Source organism: Diceros bicornis, chromosome 32, assembly GCF_020826845.1.
Source record: "Diceros bicornis minor isolate mBicDic1 chromosome 32, mDicBic1.mat.cur, whole genome shotgun sequence".
In the NCBI taxonomy this organism is placed as follows: domain Eukaryota; kingdom Metazoa; phylum Chordata; class Mammalia; order Perissodactyla; family Rhinocerotidae; genus Diceros; species Diceros bicornis.
Window position 1 is genome coordinate 20,535,808 of NC_080771.1, and position 18,591 is coordinate 20,554,398.

Consider the following 18,591-nt stretch of genomic DNA (forward strand, 5'->3'; position numbering starts at 1 on the left):
ATGCTCCATGTTTGTCAGGTGAATTAAAACATTAAATCTTACATTCAAACTAGACAAAATCTAGAAGAAAATATATTTCTGTCGTCCATTTCCAGTAATGATCAGATAGCTCAGTGGAAAACAACTATTATGCAGGATAACATATTTAAAACATTTTAAAAGCATTAAAAAGCTAACAAGAAAGCAGAGAATTACCAATCCAACATCTTAAGAGAAAGCCGGAATCCTAAAAGGTAAACTGAGTGTAAGAACCTGCATTTGCCCTGAGGGCATTGGCTGAAATTAAGCTGTGAGTTTGAAAGCTTTGAAGCGCAAGTTGCAGAAATGAAAGCCCAGAGCCAACTTGAAGTGAGGAGTGAAATAGAACACCTCCAACATTAAGCTTAGACCCCAAAGGAGTATACCTTCAGGTGAAGCAGAGGTAAAAATGCTGCCCTCCACCTCAGCCCCAGGAACTGGGAGGAGCGTTGTCTTGGCCCTAAGCAGAGCAGGAGGGAGTAAGGGAAGAAAACCTATTCTGAGAGGTTGTAATCACTGAATGGACCACTTCTCCTGCAGATTTGCATAATTAGCATTCAGAAAATTTCAAGCAAGGAATTAGAGTTTAAAATGTTTCTATACTGGTAGTGTCTGTGGGTGTCTTGCGGAAACAAAAGGCTATCTCCTATAGAAGAAGGCACCTTCACCCTAGATCCCAAAGAATCCCCATAATAATTTTTAAGTTTTCACTTTTATTTTAAATATTCTTTTTTTTTTTTTTTTGTGAGGAAGATCAGCCCTGAGCTAACATCCATGCTCATCCTCCTCTTTTTTTTGCTGAGGAAGACCGGCTCTGAGCTAACATCTATTGCCAATCCTCCTTTTTTTTTTACCCCCCAAAGCCCCAGTAGATAGTTGTATGTCATAGTTGCACATCCTGCTAGTTGCTGTATGTGGGACGCCGCCTCAGCATGGCCGGAGAAGCGGTGCGTCGGTGCGCACCCGGGATCCGAACCCGGGCTGCCAGTAGTGGAGCACGTGCACTTAACCGCTAAGCCACGGGGCCAGCCCTAAATATTCTAATAATTAAAAAAATTTATGGGGGCCGGCCTGGTGGCACAGCAGTTAAGTGCACATGCTCCGCTGTGGCTGCCTGGGGTTCGCTGGTTCGGATCCCGAGCGCACACCGACGCACCACTTGTCAGGCCATGCTGTGGCGGCGTCCCATATAAAGTGGAGGAAGAGGGGCATGGATGTTAGCCCAGGGCCAATCTTCCTCAGCAAAAAGAGGAGGATTGGCAGATGTTAGCTCAGGGCCGATCTTCCTCACAAAAAAAAAAATTTATTATGGTTGTATATATAACATAAAATTTGCTATTTTAACCATTACAATTCAGTGGCATTGACTATATCCACAATATTGTGTCACTGCTATCTATTCCCAAAACTTTTTCATCACCCCAAACGGAAACTCCATAACCATTAAGCAATAACTCCCCATTCCCTTGCTCCATAATAATTATTTAATTAATAATGTACATTAAATTATGTACAACAACTAGTACATAGTCACAAAATAACCAAGCACAAGGAAACAAGGTCCCAGAAGACTTTAGATGTTGGAATTGTCAGACACAAATTATGAAGTAGCCAGGCTTACTGGTTTCAAAGAAATACAAGACATGTTTGAAAATATCTTCAAGGATAGGAAACAACTAAAACTGATCTAGCAGATTTGAAAAAAACTAAATAGAATGTCTAAAAATAAGAAGTAGAATAACTAAAATTAAAAACTCAGTGGATAGGTTTTGCCTCTTCAGACACAGATGAAGAGAGAATTAATGAAACAGAAAGCAGAAAGGAAGAAATTATGCAGAATGCAGCACAGAGAGAGAATGTTTAATTTCTGGATGGAGAATTCAAAAAGGAAAGATTAATATATTTGATCTCTGAAAAGTTTAAAACTAATTTATGTCAAAAAACAACCTTAATTAAGATGCAAAGTATAATTAAAGAAAAAAGATTTGCAGCAAAAAGGACAAGCATAAATCTATAGAGACACAAAGTAGATTTTTGATTGCCTAGAGCTGGGGAGTCTGGGCAAAAAAAGAAAGTGACTGCTAATGAGTAGGAGGTTTCTTTTTGGAGTGATGAAAATGGTTTGGAATTAGGTATTGATGGTTGCACAACTACATGAATATACTAAGAATTACTGACTTGTACACATTAAAAGGATGAATTTTATGGTCCATGAATTATATCTCAATAAACTTATTTTTTAAAAAAAGGACAAGCAAGGGGGCCAGCCTGGTGGTGTAGTGGTTAAGTTCACGTGCTTTGGTGGCCCAGGTTCGCAGGTTCAGATCCCAGGCACAGACCTATGCACCACTTATCAAGCCATGCTGTGGCAGGCGTCCCACATATAAAGTAGAGAAAGATGGGCACAGAAGTTAGCCCGAGGCCAATCTTCATCAGCAAAAAAGAGGAGGATTGGCAATGGATGTTAGCTCAGGGCTCATTTTCCTCACCAAAAAAAAAAAAGAACAAGCAGATAATTAATGCCTTCACTCTATAGAGAGCTCATAGAGATTAATAAGAAAAATATCCAGTAGATAAATGGATGAATAACATAAATAGGCAGTTCATGGTAGAGGAATATAAGTTGTAGAATTTTGGGAAAAATATTTGACTTTTCTAATAAACAGAGAAATATAGACTAAAGTAATAATGAAATGCAATTTTTTTGTGCCATTTCAAAAAACAGATTTTTTTTTTTAATAGGAATATCCATTGCTGTCCAAGTGTAGTGAAAAAGGCACACTTGAGCACTCTTGGTAGGAAAATTAATTGGAACATTTTTAGAATGCAGTTTTTTTTTTTTTTTTTTTGGTGGGAAAGATTGACCCTGAGCTAACATCTGTTGCCAATCTTCCTCTTTTTGCTGAGGAAGATTAGCCCGGAGCTAAGATCTGTGCCCATCTTCCTCTATTTTGTATGTGGGACACCGCCACAGCATGGCTTGATGAGCGGTGCATAGGTCTGCACCTGGGATCCGAACCTGTGAACCCCGGGCTGCCAAAGTGGAGCACGTGAACTGTTGGGCCAGCCCCTAGAATGCAGCTTTGAAAAGGTTTATACCCATGGAGCCAGTTATTTCTCTTTGGGAATCTACCCTAAGAGTATAAATGGGAAGTGGGTACCTGTAGTTAGTTGTTCTGTCCAAAAAAGTCTTTGAAATTTTTCCCACACTGAATAATTATGCAAATAGCTCTTGGTCCCAAGGGCAGCTCTCAGTTGAAGAACCTTGTGCTTTCTACAGTGCAACTCGCCTGTCACCTTCTCCAGGAAGCCCCACCCCCATCCCCTACCCTTTATTTCTCCCCTGGCTGAGGAAGATTGGCCCTAAGCTAATATCTGTTGCCAATCTTCTTCATTTTTGCTTGGGGAAGACTGGCCCTGAACTAACATCTATGCCACACTTCCTCTATTTTGTATGTGGGTCACCGCCACAGCATGGCCTGATGTGTGGTATAGGTCCGCACCCAAGATCCAAACCAGTGAACCCGGGCTGCTGAAGCAGAGAGCACGAACTTAACCACTACGCCACTGGGCCAGCCCCCTCCCATACCCTTTTTTTACTTCTCTCTCCAGTGCTCTCATTACACTCAAACATGCAGTACTGACCAGACTGTCTTGTAATCATTGGCTAATTTGTCCCTTTCTCTAGATAGGCACTGCCCTATAACATTTGTATCACTTAGTAACAGTACCTGGCACATTGTAAGCACCCTATTAATATGTGAATGCATGAAAGAATTCTTTTCATTGCCTTTATTCTAAAGCTGTTTCCCAAACTTTATGATTTATGCCATAGCTGCAGATTACTTCTATATACTCAGATAACTGATTAGTTTTTTTTTAATTGACTCCTTTTCTCCTCTTTTTAACTGCAGCAAAATTTAAGAAATCCTTTATATTTTTACCATCCTAAATAATAATATTACTACTAAAGTTTTCAGTGTTATTATTGGACCACCTCAAATTATCTAGTGTGAAAGCCAAGCCATCTGGGAGAATCAGCTCCCCTCATCCTCTCGTAAAAAGACTGTTAAAATAAACAAAGTTGTCCACAATAAAAACAGTGTGTGTGCGTGCATGTGTGTGTGTGTGTGTGTGTTATTCAAAGAATGGTGTATGAATGACAGGGCACTGAAATGTTTGTGCTGATTTCAGATTTCAGGTAACTTTTTAAAAACAAATTTATTGAGAGATAATTCACATACCATACCATTCGCCCTTTTTAAGTGTATAATGCAATAGCTTTTAGTGTATTCAGAGTGTTGTGCATCTGTCACCACAATCAATTTTAGAACATTTTCGTTACCTTAAAGGGAAACCGGTTCCCCTTGGCCTTCACTCCTCAATCCTCCCATACCTCCCACAAGTGATTTTTATTTTGCTTTCTTCTTTATGCTTTTCTCTAGTATTTGAATCTTTTACAGTGACCATGTATTATTTATATCATCAGGAAATAAAGTCAAGTTCTTTTGATTGTTCAAGCAAATTTTTTAAAGTCTTCTCCTTTCCCCTCTATTTATAGGTGCCCTACTTAGTACAGGGATTTCAACCTGAGGCCTGTGAGGACCCCTTGAGGATCCATGACTAGGTCTAGTCACTCCCTGAAATTGTAGACAGAGTGTTTATGTGAGTTTCTGCATTTATCAGGGGAGAAGGGGGTATTGGGGGGGAATCTATAGTAGCTCTGCCTGGCTTCCATATGAAACTACATTCTGAGTCCTACACGTCATGGTTACTGATTTCACAACAATCACCTTTTCTAAGCCTGTCCTAACCTGGAGTCCTATCACAAAGACTTACCTAATCATCTCATTAGGACACCTGCTAAGTTTATAAGGAAGAAAAGGACAATTTCAGAAGAGTTTATATCTTGCCTGTATCACTGTTTGGTGCCCAACGCACAGAGCAAGTCTCTTGGCCCTAAGACACCGGAGAATGTGTAAGATCGGCGCTCTGTCTTGTCAGAGCTTCAGGCCAGGTGACAACTCCCCTGGGAGGGTTTGGCTCTCTGAAAACTAGTGAGAACCTGACGCATCAGTCAGCTTTGCTGATTCTGCAGCTTCTCCTTGCAGAGGCTTGAGGTGAAATGTCAGTAGAAAACTTAGAAAAAAAAGAATCCGAAGTTCAGGTGGTACTCCTCCTAGGACCATCCATCTCAGTCTTTAGGAGATGTAAAGGTTTTATTTTCTTACCTCGATTTGGCTAAAAGAGAACCACTTACTTTTTTTTTGGGAAATCAGAAGCCCCTCTTTACTTTTTACCAGTAAATGTTTCTTTTGATAGCATAAAGAGAATGGTAACGTATGTTTTCACTCTTTGAAAGCTACATAAAGAGAATTAAGTGAATGACATCTTGCTTCATTTCTCACCCATGATCAGCTGAAACCTAAGTTTCTCTGAAAGCATAGGGCAGTGATTACTCTCAAAGCAGGGGTAATTGCTGTTTTGTTTTCTTTCCTTCCTCACTTATGCCTTCAGTCAGTATTTGGGCAGCTCTGTTCATGTTTCTGTACGTACAACAGAATCCTTGATCATTGTGGCATTTTTCTCAGCTCTCTTCTCTTACTCCTTCATCTCTATCACCCAGAAGTATTTGATAGAGGCAGCCCTGACGAGGTGGACTCGAAGCTTTTCCGTGCTGTTTTGGATTTTATTTTATTTATTTGGGGAGGGTAGTAGAATAAGAGATTTAAGGGGCTTGCAGTAACAAGTGGAGTGGAGGTGTTTGAGAATCACTGGTTAAAAACTGGAATTCATTAAAATCGAAGTTTTTGATTTCCTTTTGTATGGCTCCTGTGTCTCCACTAATGTCAACGGCATCTCAAGTTAGAATAATTTGGAATTTCATTAACATTACCCCCTCCTTTTTCCACATGCTAAATACTAAAGATGCCAACCAGGAACAAAGCAGTCCCTATGAAGCCCAACTAGACCTAGTAGAGGATTCTGCCTGTTTCTTATGGGATGCAGTGTGCAGAGTGCCACTTTTTCCTCTGACCTTGGAGTCCAACAGAAAGTAACTTTTATGGAGTGAGGCTGGTAGCATATACTTGAAAATGTAAGGTTTGCAATCTTTGGGATTAGGATTTGCAAAGCTAGTACTGTTTCAGCAGTTATGTTCTCCTAGACACTGCTGCCAGGTGGGCCATGGTGTAGCAGAGTGCAGGTTTGCACTTCTGTGATCTTGGCCCATATTTTTCACCCCTCTTTTCCTCAACTTTTCCCTCAATAAAGTTAGGAATAAGAATAGTACCTAATTCAAAGGATTGTTGGGAGCGTTAAGTGGATGAATGGATGTAAAGTGCTTAGGACCAGACCAACATATTGAAAACACTCAGTAAATGTTAAGAATTTTTGCTGTCTTTGCTATTAGGTTTTTATTTATTATAATAATATTTTGTGATACAAATGGCTTCTAGCAAGTGTAGTTAACTGGCAGTAAATATAGATTATTCACTTGTTTTTACTTTTTCTCCTCCAAAATGGGAATTAGAAAATAATTTAAGTCAATATATCGACATTATTTTAGTGTTCAAATATATTATTTGGACCCTGGTTTAAAGAGGTAGACACTAGGCATGGTTCTTACAAATCTATCAGCCATCCCGGTTTATTAGTCTAACCCTGTTTTTTCCTCAGGCCTGAGTAACACTCACTCATCTTGAATCTTTATAAATTTGTTGGGGCTTGTCCACACTTAACACAACTTTGGAGCCTTATAGAAATTTAACATCAAATTGGCATGCTAGATGTTATCATTTACTGTAATTACAAAGACAGCCCAGCTATTCAATTGAGTTCCCCATATTTCCTTGATTTAATAACCAACTTCCCCAGTTAGTGCAACTTCCTGGTTTCTTGCAGCTGAAATTATTGTGTTTCCATCATAATGAGAGGTCTCAAACGTAGCAACTGAAGTACACTACTACAGGGTAGTATTTTCCTTCTCTTCCAGTCTGCCTCTCTCATCGTCGTGTTGTAGAGCACCAAGACAGGACGGTCACAGACTGGGGATTATCTTATTGTAATTAGAAGGAAAATTTTCTCCTGCCTGACCTCTTCTCTTAGCCATCATTGTTCTTTCAAACTAGAGCTTCTTCCACAGATTAACATACATTTTCATATCTTCTTTCTAATTTTTAAAATGAACTTCTTTTTATTAATTACTTTGAACATAGTTTGTAAAGAGTCAAAAAGCTTATCTCCTGCCCCACTTCTTACCCACTGACAGTTCCAATCCCCAGAGATAACCATTCCTCCCCCTTCTGCCCCTTTTTAAGTAGTTTCTTCTAATAATTACCTCCCCATTTATAAATAAAATGCTTACACAGATCTCTCTTGATTTAAAAAATTTTGGACATTATCTACTCATTTTCTGTATGTTGGATGAGGATTTAGCACGTGCACACACACACACACACACACACACACACACACACACACTCATGCCTGCACATGCACACCCATACCCCTTCTCCTCCTGCCATTTCCCCATCATGGTTTTTGGGTACATCATTGGGCAGTGTTTGCTGCTGACTACAGATGTGGTTATGATTCACTGCTGAGCCTAGTGCAGTCTTCCTTTCTTGTACATTTGCTCAGTTTTCTTTGTAATTATTGCTAATTTTTTCCAAATGATCTAACAACTCTATCAAATATGTATCACTAATTTATTCCACCTTTGTTCTCTTTAGCCAGACTTCAGCCTTTCACATTTACCCCGTTCTGTTTATCCTTATTTGTGAATTTATACCTTTTTTACTCCTTAACTGTCACTTTAGTGGAATTTCGGGAGGAAGAGAATAAAAATGTTTGTGGTCATTCTGCCACGTTTGATTGCAAATTCTTTTTGTATTTTCACTTCTAAAGAGGCTGTTCTATTTTAGAAGACCATGTCCCTTATCATAGATTTCTTTAACTTATATTTTATTTATTTATATTTGATAGGTAATAGGATTCAAAATTCAAAAGGTACAAAAAGATACAGAATAAAAAGTCTCTTCTCTCATATCTGTCCCCTAGTCCCCCCATTTCCTTCTCCAGAAACAACCAATATCATTAGTTTCTTGTGTATCTTTCTAGAACTATTTTATGAGTGTGTTTTTCCCCTTTGTACACAAATGGTTAAATTCTATACATGTTGTTTTGCACCTTGCTTTTCACTTAACAATAGATCTTAGAATTTATTCTGTAACAGTTCTTACAAAGCTTCTTAACTTTTTAATGGATACATTGTATTTCATTGTATGAATGACCACAACTTAACCAATTCTCTATTAATGAAAATTTAATTTGTTTCCAGTCTTTCCTTTTACAAATAGTGCTACAGTGATGATTTTGTACATAAATAATTTCATACTTGTTGTTCCTAGAGTAGAATTTCTGGCTTACCACAGAATTTAGATTTTTAAACGAAATACATTTTCTTACAAATGCAAGACAGTCTGTGAAATGTGAAATGCTTGATTTGTTTTCCATTCAAATAACGAATCATTTTGTCCCTCTTTCCACTCTCACCCTGGAGGGGCAACCAAAGCAGATTTGGATACAAAAAGAAGCTGATGCTTTGCTCTTTGCAGTAGATTTCTCTTTACATTTAAGATGTGCTATATTATTTTCTCCCCTTTTCTTCTATTCTAAAAACTTAAAAGGGCAGATATGAAATATTTTCTTATCTTTTTCTGTAAGAACTTTTTGAGATATAATTCACATACCATACAATTCACCCATTTAAAGTATACAATTCAGTGGTTTTTAGTATATTCACAGAGTCATCATAATCAATTTTACAATTTTTTTATCACTTCAGAAAGAAACTCCGTATCCATTAGCAGTCATCCCCTATTTCCCCCCAACTCCCACAGCTCGGGAACCACTAAATCTACGTTCTCTCTATAGATTTGCCCACTCTGGACATTTCATGTAAATGGAATCACACAATATGTGGGTGTTTTGTGTTTCTTATAGTTTTTTGGCAGAAATAGCTGACAGGTTTGAGTGAGTAGGTGGTTTTCCAGGTTGATGTGGTTGTTTGGGGAGGTAGGTTGTTATCTGCCCAGCGGAATGAGGCAGGTCAGTTTTGAGGTGGGGATGGCTTAGCAGGTTTGTGGAATAGAGCCAGTCAGCAAAGACATTTAGACTTAGACTGTCTTTCCTACAATGCAAAAGCACTGTGTAAAGTGACACTACACCTAAACTACTTTTACTGCTGAAGGTCTGTAGAATCACCAAGCAGCCTGCGGAGGGGTCATCTTCAAGTCAGTGCTGGACAGAATACTTTTCTGGCTTTGTAATGAAAGTCTTTCAGGGGATAAAAGCAACAGTTAGTTTACAAAGTTGACTGTCTCTTTTTTGTTACATAAACTACTTGTAGTAATATTTTTTCAGTTGGTTAATTTGCCTATATCCTATGCTTTGCTCCTAAACACAGATCAGAGTGCTTTCATGAACTCTTGCCAGTTTGGGTTCACCTTTACCGTCTATGTATCTTATCTGTTATACCACATCTTGAAACGCATAGTCATTTTCCTGCGATCAGGGCAGGAGCAGGTATCTCTTACGCAATCATTCGGTTCTTATTGCCAAAGGGATTGATGTGTCATGTTTCCTTGAAGCCTCTGCTGACCCAGAAATTACCCCATTTTCAAATTACAAAGGAATTATCAAGTTTGAGGGGCCAAGGGTCATGCAAAGGTTATGGCCATGCTTCCTCAGTTGTCAAAGTTCAGAAAACTTTTCAAATAAGAAAGAAAAACAGCCACACAAAATCTCATCCCTTTAATTGTTATATAGTCTTAATCTTAAATGATTCTCTTCACTGCTTGGTGTAAGAGTAAGGAGGGAACTGCCCTTGTCCTCTAGGGATTTATAAACTTATAGGTGACAACTGTATCCTAGAAGGTAAAACTCAAACAGTCAGAGGGCCATTTGGCAGGAGTCTGTCCAGCAGGCCAGCAGGAAGATAAACAATTGCTAACATGAGACTGTGGGAAGCAAGGAAACTGTACTTTGCTTTTGGCAACCTTTTAATGCAAGATTGGAAGAATTTAAAGCTCCCTGGTGGAATTAAAAATTTGGCATTACAAGAAAAGTAAAAAAAAAACCTGAATTTTTTTTTCTTATCTGAAGGAGGCTATATTAGGATTCCTTTGGTTAAAAAAAAAAAAATCAAACTGAGATAAGCATAAAAGGATATTTATTGGCTTATATATCCAAAGATTCCAGTGTGTAGAAGTATGGTTGGATCCAGAGGCTCAAAGCGTGACACCAGTTCTCTTCCTTTTCTGCTTACCTCTCTTGGCTTGACCCTCCTCTGTGTGTGCTGGCACCATTTTCGGGTGGGATTTTTCCACATGGTGGCCATTGGCAGCTTCAGCAGGGGAAAAAAAAACAAAAAAGAGCTTGTCTTTCCTAATAGTTCCAATGTGGGATCCAGGATTGAGTCTCATTGCCCATTCCTAAACCAATTGTTGTGGTGGGGATGGGATGGAATATCCCAACTGGCCAGCCTGGGATATGAGTTCACATATGAAGGGAGAGAAAGTGGGTAGTTAGCCCCACTCAAACCACATAAACTGAGAATAGAGAAGGGATATTTCCCAAAGGAACACCAGGTGTTACCAGAAGAGAGAGTAGACCCTGTATGCAACCAAAATGCTTGTCTGCTACAGAGAGGAAATCAAGAGCTCATTTGGTTTTGAAGTATAAAGTAGGATATGTTAATAGAAGTAAGTAACTGTTCTCTGCTAAAGATTAATTAGAGAAAATAGGCATGAAGACAGTAGGAAGGACTTTAGTAATAATTTTTTTTTTTTGTCGTGGTTAAGTTTGCGTGCTGCACTTTGGCAGCCCGGGGTTGTGGGCTCAGATCACAGGCACAGACCCACGCACCGGTCACCAAGCCACGCCATGGCAGTGTCCCACATACAAAAACAGAGGACAATTGGCATGGATGCTAGCTCAGGACAATCTTCCTCAAGCAAAAAGAGGAAGATTGGCAACAGAAGCCAGCCCAGGGCCAGTCTTCCTCATCAAAAAAAAAAAAAAAAAAAACCTGCTATTTGAAATTAGACATACCAGTAATAGATGTTTTTCAGAAAAGCTAGATATAGATCAAAGTTTTATAAAGCAAATCCCATTTTCCCACTAATTTACCTTATAAAGTCATAAACTATATTCCTAAAAGGAAACAAATCCACTAGATTTCTGAGTTGGGAACTTCTGATGAAAAAGTCGTTATGATTGCTACAGATCTATAATGTATTGTACACAGGTCTATAATATATGATATATTGTAATATATCAGTGATACAATGTCTGCCAGAATTGCAGTTACCAACTATAAATTCGCTTTTCCTTTGGGCTCTTTCAGAATTTGGAAGCTGTTGCCTCTCTCTCCCTTAGTAAACAATTCATTTATCCTTTCTTAGCCACAGACTTTTTTCTTATGCTAGGATGTCTCTAGTTCCACTTTGGACCTCCAAGAACTTCCCCCATCATTTTGCATAATAGAGCTAACTACAAATGCAGTGTCACATTTTGCCATCAGGGAAACTACCTAATTCAGGTTCTGCCACTGCCTGAAACTCCTTTAAGAGCAGAGCTTCTGCTTGTATAAAATTGGAGGCCACATAAAGGAGGATGTGGTTTAGGACCACATGCAGAGACTTCCCAGGCTTTTTGGAAGCAATGAAAAGGTAGGTGTGGGGAGGGCAGAAAGAGGATGGGCAAACAGGTGCAGCCCTCAGCAGGTGCACCGCCTTTGTGTCTGTCTGATTTATAAGAGAACGGAATCACAAACTGTAACAGAAAATGATATGTAGACTTTGCCTGCAAGATTGTCAGGTTTAAACGGAAGAATGGTAAACTCAGATGAAAAATAATTATAGATTTCTCAAGCATTTATATTACTCCTTCTCCATCTTCTCTTTCTTAATTCCTGAAATTTATATCAAGACTATATGTTTGAATTCTTTTATTCATTCTTTCATTCAACCAGTAGTTATTGCGGACCTGCTATGTGCTGGTACTCTTCTAGGCATTGAGAGTACAGTGGGGAACAAAACAAAATCCTTGACTGCATAGAGTTCACATTCTAAGGAGGAGAGCAAGCAGTAAATAAGCAAATATATAACATGTCAGATAATATTAAGTGCTAAGAAGAAAAATGAAGCAGAGTGAGAGGGATAAAGAGTGGTAGGGGAGGGAGGCTGCCATTTTATATATGATAAGTGTGATATTTGAACAGAGACATCATGGGGTTTTGGGAACAAGCAAGAGGCTACCTGGAGGAGGAGCAGCTAAGGCGGAGGGGGTAGTAAGGCAAAGACACTGGGCCTGAAGCAGCTTGGTCTCCTCTAAGAACGGTAAGGAGGCCAGAGTTGCTGGAGGACAGTGCTCAAGGGAGAGTGTGGTAAACGATGAGGTCAGAGAGAGAGAGCAAAGGCAGCTGGGGGCATGGGGGCTGGTCATATTCAGGGGAGAAGGGAAATGATTGAGGGGGTCAGGCAGAAGAATCGTGGGGCCTGACTTGTTTTGGCCAGATAGTTCTAGCTCCAATGAGAGAATAGAGTAGAAGCAGGGAGATCAGTTAGGAGATTATTGAAAAAATCAGGCCAGAAATGATCAACCAGAGTGGTTGAGGTAGAGGTGGCAAGAAACATTCTCATCCCAGATGTATTTTGAAACCCATATTTCCTTCCTTCCTTTGTTTTTCGTTTCTTTTTCCTTGCTATTCTTTAGAAGTATGTAGCCATTCTTCCCCCAAGTAATGGAATTTGTATTTGTATAGTTTTGAGACTACGGGTTTATTTCTAGGTCCTGTCTTAGGTCATATCTCCCCTCCTCTCTCCACCCCTGTAGAGTTTGCCCGATATGGGGCTGGGCTCAGATAATAATAACACCATTGCAGATTACACATGTAGGAGGTACTGGTATGATGGGAGAAGGGATCCCCAAGTACTAGGAAGAGGACCTCAAGAGCAGGATCTTCCCTACTTCTGATCAGGGACCTCAGCCGTAAGCATTGGTCTACTACTGATCACGCCCAGAATGCTCTGAAGATGTCTCCTTGTGAAAGTTGCTCTCATCATTGAGATGCACAGAGAAAACTCTTACCAGAATGGAGAACTGCAGCAGACAGGAAGCACTGCTGTGCTTTAGGCTGATATGTGGGCAGGGACAATACTAGTCATAGAGCCTTCGAGTCTCAGACTTGGCAGGCTCCCTAGAGGGCATTTAATCCAGTCTTTTACTGCTGCTGTATGAATCCCTGCCGTGATATTTAATCATCTGGCCTCTGCTTCGAGTCTAGAATCCATAGATCGTGGAATGTCAGTACTGGAAGTGATCTTAGAGATCATACAGAGCTGAGACAAGACGAGTCCAAGGGTCTGAACTACCAGACCCATTTTTTTCCACTCATTATGTTGTCGCTCTAAATAGAGGGTGGCCCTTGCTGGTAGAATTACAGAAGTGGGTTTAAATGTCTGTGTTCGTCCCATCACAGCCTGTCTGGATTTATCTGCCTTTCAGTCCTAAATAGTAATGGATCTTTTCTTTTTATTTTCAACCCCAGGGATTGCCCTGCTCTCAGATGCGTACCCTGAGAAAATCTTGCTTGGCCTGTTGACTCAGTATGACAGTGGTAAAGACAAGCACACTCCGGAGACCAGAATGAAAGTTGGAGAAGTCCTGATGCGAATTGTCAGGACATTAGGTGAGTTTTCTTGTTCCATTGTCTGGAACAGGGTTGGGGAGCAGTATGGTGTTGGACCCAAAGTTTGTGTACCTGGAGGCTCATTATGCTAGCAAGGTGAGGATGGTTTAGAGGCTGGGATGAAGTACTTCCTCTTCAAGAATTTAGCAAATATCCAGATGCCCACTAAGAGGTTGGCAGCAATAGTACCCATTTTCCTACAACTGCTTAGTCTTTTCCCCTGAGCTGTGTTGGTTCCCTGATTTTCTTCGGAGCTGGAATGAGAAGATTCACACTTGCTGAGCAGCAGCAAGCATAAAAAGAAGAGGAATGTCAGACAGGGAAGGAAGGGTGCTCTTGTTGAATGGCTACTGTGTGGCACGTCGTCTACATATATAATCTCATCTAATTTTCCCAAAACATCCTAGAAAGAGGCTGTTGTTAGACTCATTTTAAAGATGAGGAAACTGTGGTGCAGAAACTTTCAGCAATTTGTCCAAGACTCATTCAGCTGGTAAATAGTAGTGCTAAAAATTGCACCCACCAACTCAAAGGAAGTTGCTCAAAACTACACAAGCTGAGAGTAGTAAGAGCATGGGCTCTGGAGTCACCCTGCCTGGGTTCAAATCTCGTACTTCTGCTTACTGGCTACGTGGTTCTGGAATGTTTCTTAACCTCTTGGTGCCTCAGTGTCCTCATATACAAAGCGAGGATATTAATAGCACTTACCTCATAGGGCTGTTGTAAGGATTAGGTAAGGTAATACTTAGAATACTGTTTGCACAGAGTATAGGCTCAACAAATTTTTACTTTTGCTAAATAAAGAAGAAAGATGGCTTTTTTAAAGAAAAGAAATGCTTTATTATTTACTATTTATTGAGTGCCCATATGGGGCTAGGAGGTGGGATACTGGGGAGCAAGGACGAAGAAAACAGTTATTCACTCTAAAAACAGGAGTTAAATTAATATGAGCTAATGAATTTCTCCATAAGTCAGTAAGTACACTTTTGATATTTTTATATTGGGCCTTATAACATAGAATTGAAGGAGTTTCTGTAACCTGCATTCCATAAATTTAACCATTGACTGCCACACTGAATATAGATATCTTGAAGCCTTAAAATTAGGCAAGCCAGTCATTCAGGTGTGCACCAGTGGTGTACAGTATCCATTGAACCAACCAGCTGCTGTGTTGAATTTTGAGAATTAAGTTATGTTTTGGGGCTGTATTCTTACCATGTATGTCCTGTATCAGAGTGTGTTATGAGATATACTGTCAGTTGTTAATATTTTGGCTTAAAAACAATGCCACATTTAACTGGACTTCTTTCTTTCTTTAAGCTAAATCAGCTCTCTCCTCAGGTGCTGATATATTTGTCCTTGGCTTTTTAGTAATTCCATCATCTATCCACTAGCATGTTACCTAAGGCAGAAAGGGAGGTGATCTCACCTTCAGTTTGGCTAATTTTTCTGTGAGCTGTAGTAAAACTGATAAATTCTACTCTTTACCCGCTGGGGGAGGATTTTGGAAAACAAATTAACTTTTTGACACTTGCATCAAGAAATCACATTGAATTCTTGCTTCACCAGCATTTCAACAGATTTACAAAGATTCCACATAGCCGTGCATCATTTCTACAGACATAGCCCTTAATTTTCCTAATTTCTGGGAGACTCTTCTGGCTAAAGAAGATAGAACTTAGATCTCCAACCTCTTAAATCCTTTCATCAGTGAAAGGAGAATCTCATGAAAGTGAAATTTAAAAATATTTTTTTCTACTCTGTGAAGAAAGACCAACTTTCTGTATTTGCCTTAGTCTTAAATATGGGTGTGAAACATACCAGACAATTGCACCATTATAAGAAATCTTTCTCTCACAATAGATGTGAATGTTAAGCTTAAAGTATCACAGGATCGAGTGCAACCTCTGGCTTGTGTGTGAGTCATTGGGATTGTCAGAGCTGAAAAAGAATGAATAGACATCAACGTAATGTGTATTTTCTCTGTAATTCTGGTAGACCTCTACCATTGGGATGATGAATGCTGAAAATGCACATTTCTCAGTCTCCACTAGCCAGTCCAGATCATTTCCTGTGGTGAGAGTGAAGGTAGGGATGAAGGACTAGGTTGAGTGAGAGAGAGGCCTTACTCCTCCTTACGTATTCCTATAATTAGCACAATTTCCAAAACAGTCTTCTGGGATTTCAAAGCAAATTCCATCCATTCTCAAAGTTGTAATCTTTCTGTAGCCTACTCTTCCAAGTATCTAGCCGTAAACACTCCCCTAGCTTTAACTGCTACTTTCTCATTCACATTACCAACTTGTCCAGGTGCGTAGATGAGGTGGCTTGTTGAATCCTTTAGGTGAAATTAAAGCCCATTTTTACAACGTCGCCAGTATTCTTAGTTTACTAGTGGTGTGGAAATCCTTGTGAACAGCCACTTTGTAAAGCTGCTTTAATAAGTACCCTAGTGTCGTTGGCCAGGCCTTGCTGTCTCCCCACCCTCAGCTCTTCAGCAGGGGGAGTTCCATGGGAGAACAAGGCCCATGGGTGGGAGCCGGGTGCAGTGCACTACTGCTCCCTCTTGGCATCACTTCTAGTTCCCTAACCATACCTACTTTTCTTCCTGTCATTAGACGATGGTGAAAAATCAGCAAGAGCTTTTTTTCTTTCCATTTTTAAAAACTGAGGTATCACATACGTACAGAAAAGTATATAAAGTACACTAATTTTAATAGTATAGTCATGTGTGACTTAACAATGAGGATACGTTCTGAGAAATGCGTCATTAGGCTATTTCGTTTCGTTGTGCAAACATCATAGAGTGTACTTACACAAACCTAGATGGTATAGCCTACTACACATCCAGGCTATGTAGTACTAATCTTATGGGACCACTATTGTATATGCGGTCTGTTGTTGACCGAAACATCAAGACCGTATAGTTTTATGGTTCTTTACATATTTACCACCACCCAGGTCAATACATACAAATTTCTAGTAACTCATAAAGTTTCCTTTTGTCCCTTTCTAGTCTATACTTGCCCCAGAGGTAAGTACTATCCTGACTTTTTATCACCATTGATTTATTTTGATTGTTCTTGAACCTCATTTTAATGCAATTAAATCCTCATGTTTCCAGTAAGCTGATAGATCAGGACACTTGGGTAAATTTAGGTCAAAGTTTGGGGGGGGGGCAAGAATATTTCATAGGCAATTCTGTGTACTGTATTTCCTCTTGTTTCATGTTAGGAGGCACATAATGTCTGGTTATCTCATTTTAGCGATGTTGAGTTTTGATCAGTGGTGTTTCCAGTAGGATACATCCATTATAAACTTTCCCATCATCCTTCCTCTTAATGGTTTTAAGTAACCACTGGTGATTGTTTAAGTAACCATTGGTGGTGTTGTGTAGATCCATTATTTCATAGGGGTTACATTTTTTACACAATGGGAAACAGATACAGAGAGGGTTACTAACTTGCCTAATGTCACACAGCTAATTAATGGTGTACCCAGAATTTGAACCCAGACAGTCTGACTCCAGACCCAGTCTCTTGCCCAATACACTATTGCATCCTGAACATTTTCCCTTGTCATTAAGTATCTTTTTCCTCTCATTAACATGGACATTTTCCACATGCTCTATAATTTTTAGTGATTGCATGATAATATATCATTTGAATGTACCATAATTTTTTTCAACTGACCAACTTATAGGTTGTTCCAGTTTTTCACTATTATGAATTACATTGAGATGAATATTCTTGTAGCTAAATCTTTGTGCAGATCCATGATAATTTCCTAGGAAAAATTTCCAAAAGTAGAATTTGTTAAAAAGCACGTGCACATGTTTTTTCTTTTTCTTTTTCTTTTTTTTTTGTGAGGAAGACTAGCCCTGAGGTAATATCCGATGCCAATCTTCCTCTTTTTGCTGAGGAAGATTGACCCTGAGCTAACATCTGTGCCCATCTTCCTCTACTTTATATGGGACGCCGCCACAGCATGGCTTGATAAGTGGTGCATCGGCACACGCCCAGGATCCGAACCTGCAAACCCCAGGCCGCCAAAGCAAAGTACTCGCACTTAGCTGCTGCGCCACCGGGCCAGCACCCAAGTGTGCATATTTTTAAAGATATTTATCACTAACTAGTCTTCCAGAGAGATGGTACCAGTTTATATCGCAATATTTGAGAATATTTGTTTATACCTTAATCAGCTCTATATATGCTCGATATTATCATTTTTATCAAGCAGATATGTAAAGAAATTCTTTCTTGCTTTTATTTCCATTATTCAATTGATAAGTTAAATATTTTTCATATATTTATTGGCTACATTTTTTTGTGTGTGGAGGGCATTTGTGTGTGTGAATTGCCTCTTCTCGTCCTTTTTCCATTAGGGGATTAATTTTGTTATTTGATTTATAAAAGCTTTATATATTTAAAGATCTTGAACCACTGACATTTATGTTGTAAATATTTTCTTAAGGTTGTCATTTACATTTTAGTTTTGTTCATATTCTCTGTTTCATTTTGATTTTGAAAATGAAAACACAGAAGTTTTTTATTTTGATGTCGGCAAATCTATCTTTTTCTTTATGGTTTCTCTCTCATATAGAAAGGCTTTCTCAAACCAACATTATCTTAGTATGAATCTATATATTTTAATCTCTACTTTTCAATGTAGAAAATATTGTGGAAAGATTTTGGTTTAGTTTCTTTTATTTAAGGAACTATTTAGTTTTTTAATGTACTTTTAGAAATTTAATCTTAACACATTGCTAAATTACCAGTCACTCCAAATGTTTCTCCATCTGTTTCCTCTTACATGTC

At 39.1% G+C, this 18,591-nt stretch overlaps 1 protein-coding gene across 1 annotated transcript in view; it reads left to right on the top strand.

Moving 5' to 3' along the window:
• TANGO6 (transport and golgi organization 6 homolog) overlaps nt 1–18,591 on the top strand; it is a 174,859-nt gene that overhangs the window by 80,363 nt on the left and 75,905 nt on the right. Inside the window, exon 15 of the mRNA XM_058528125.1 lies at nt 13,634–13,774. Coding sequence (XP_058384108.1) covers nt 13,634–13,774 — 141 coding nt within the window. The remainder of the gene's footprint in view (nt 1–13,633; nt 13,775–18,591) is intronic.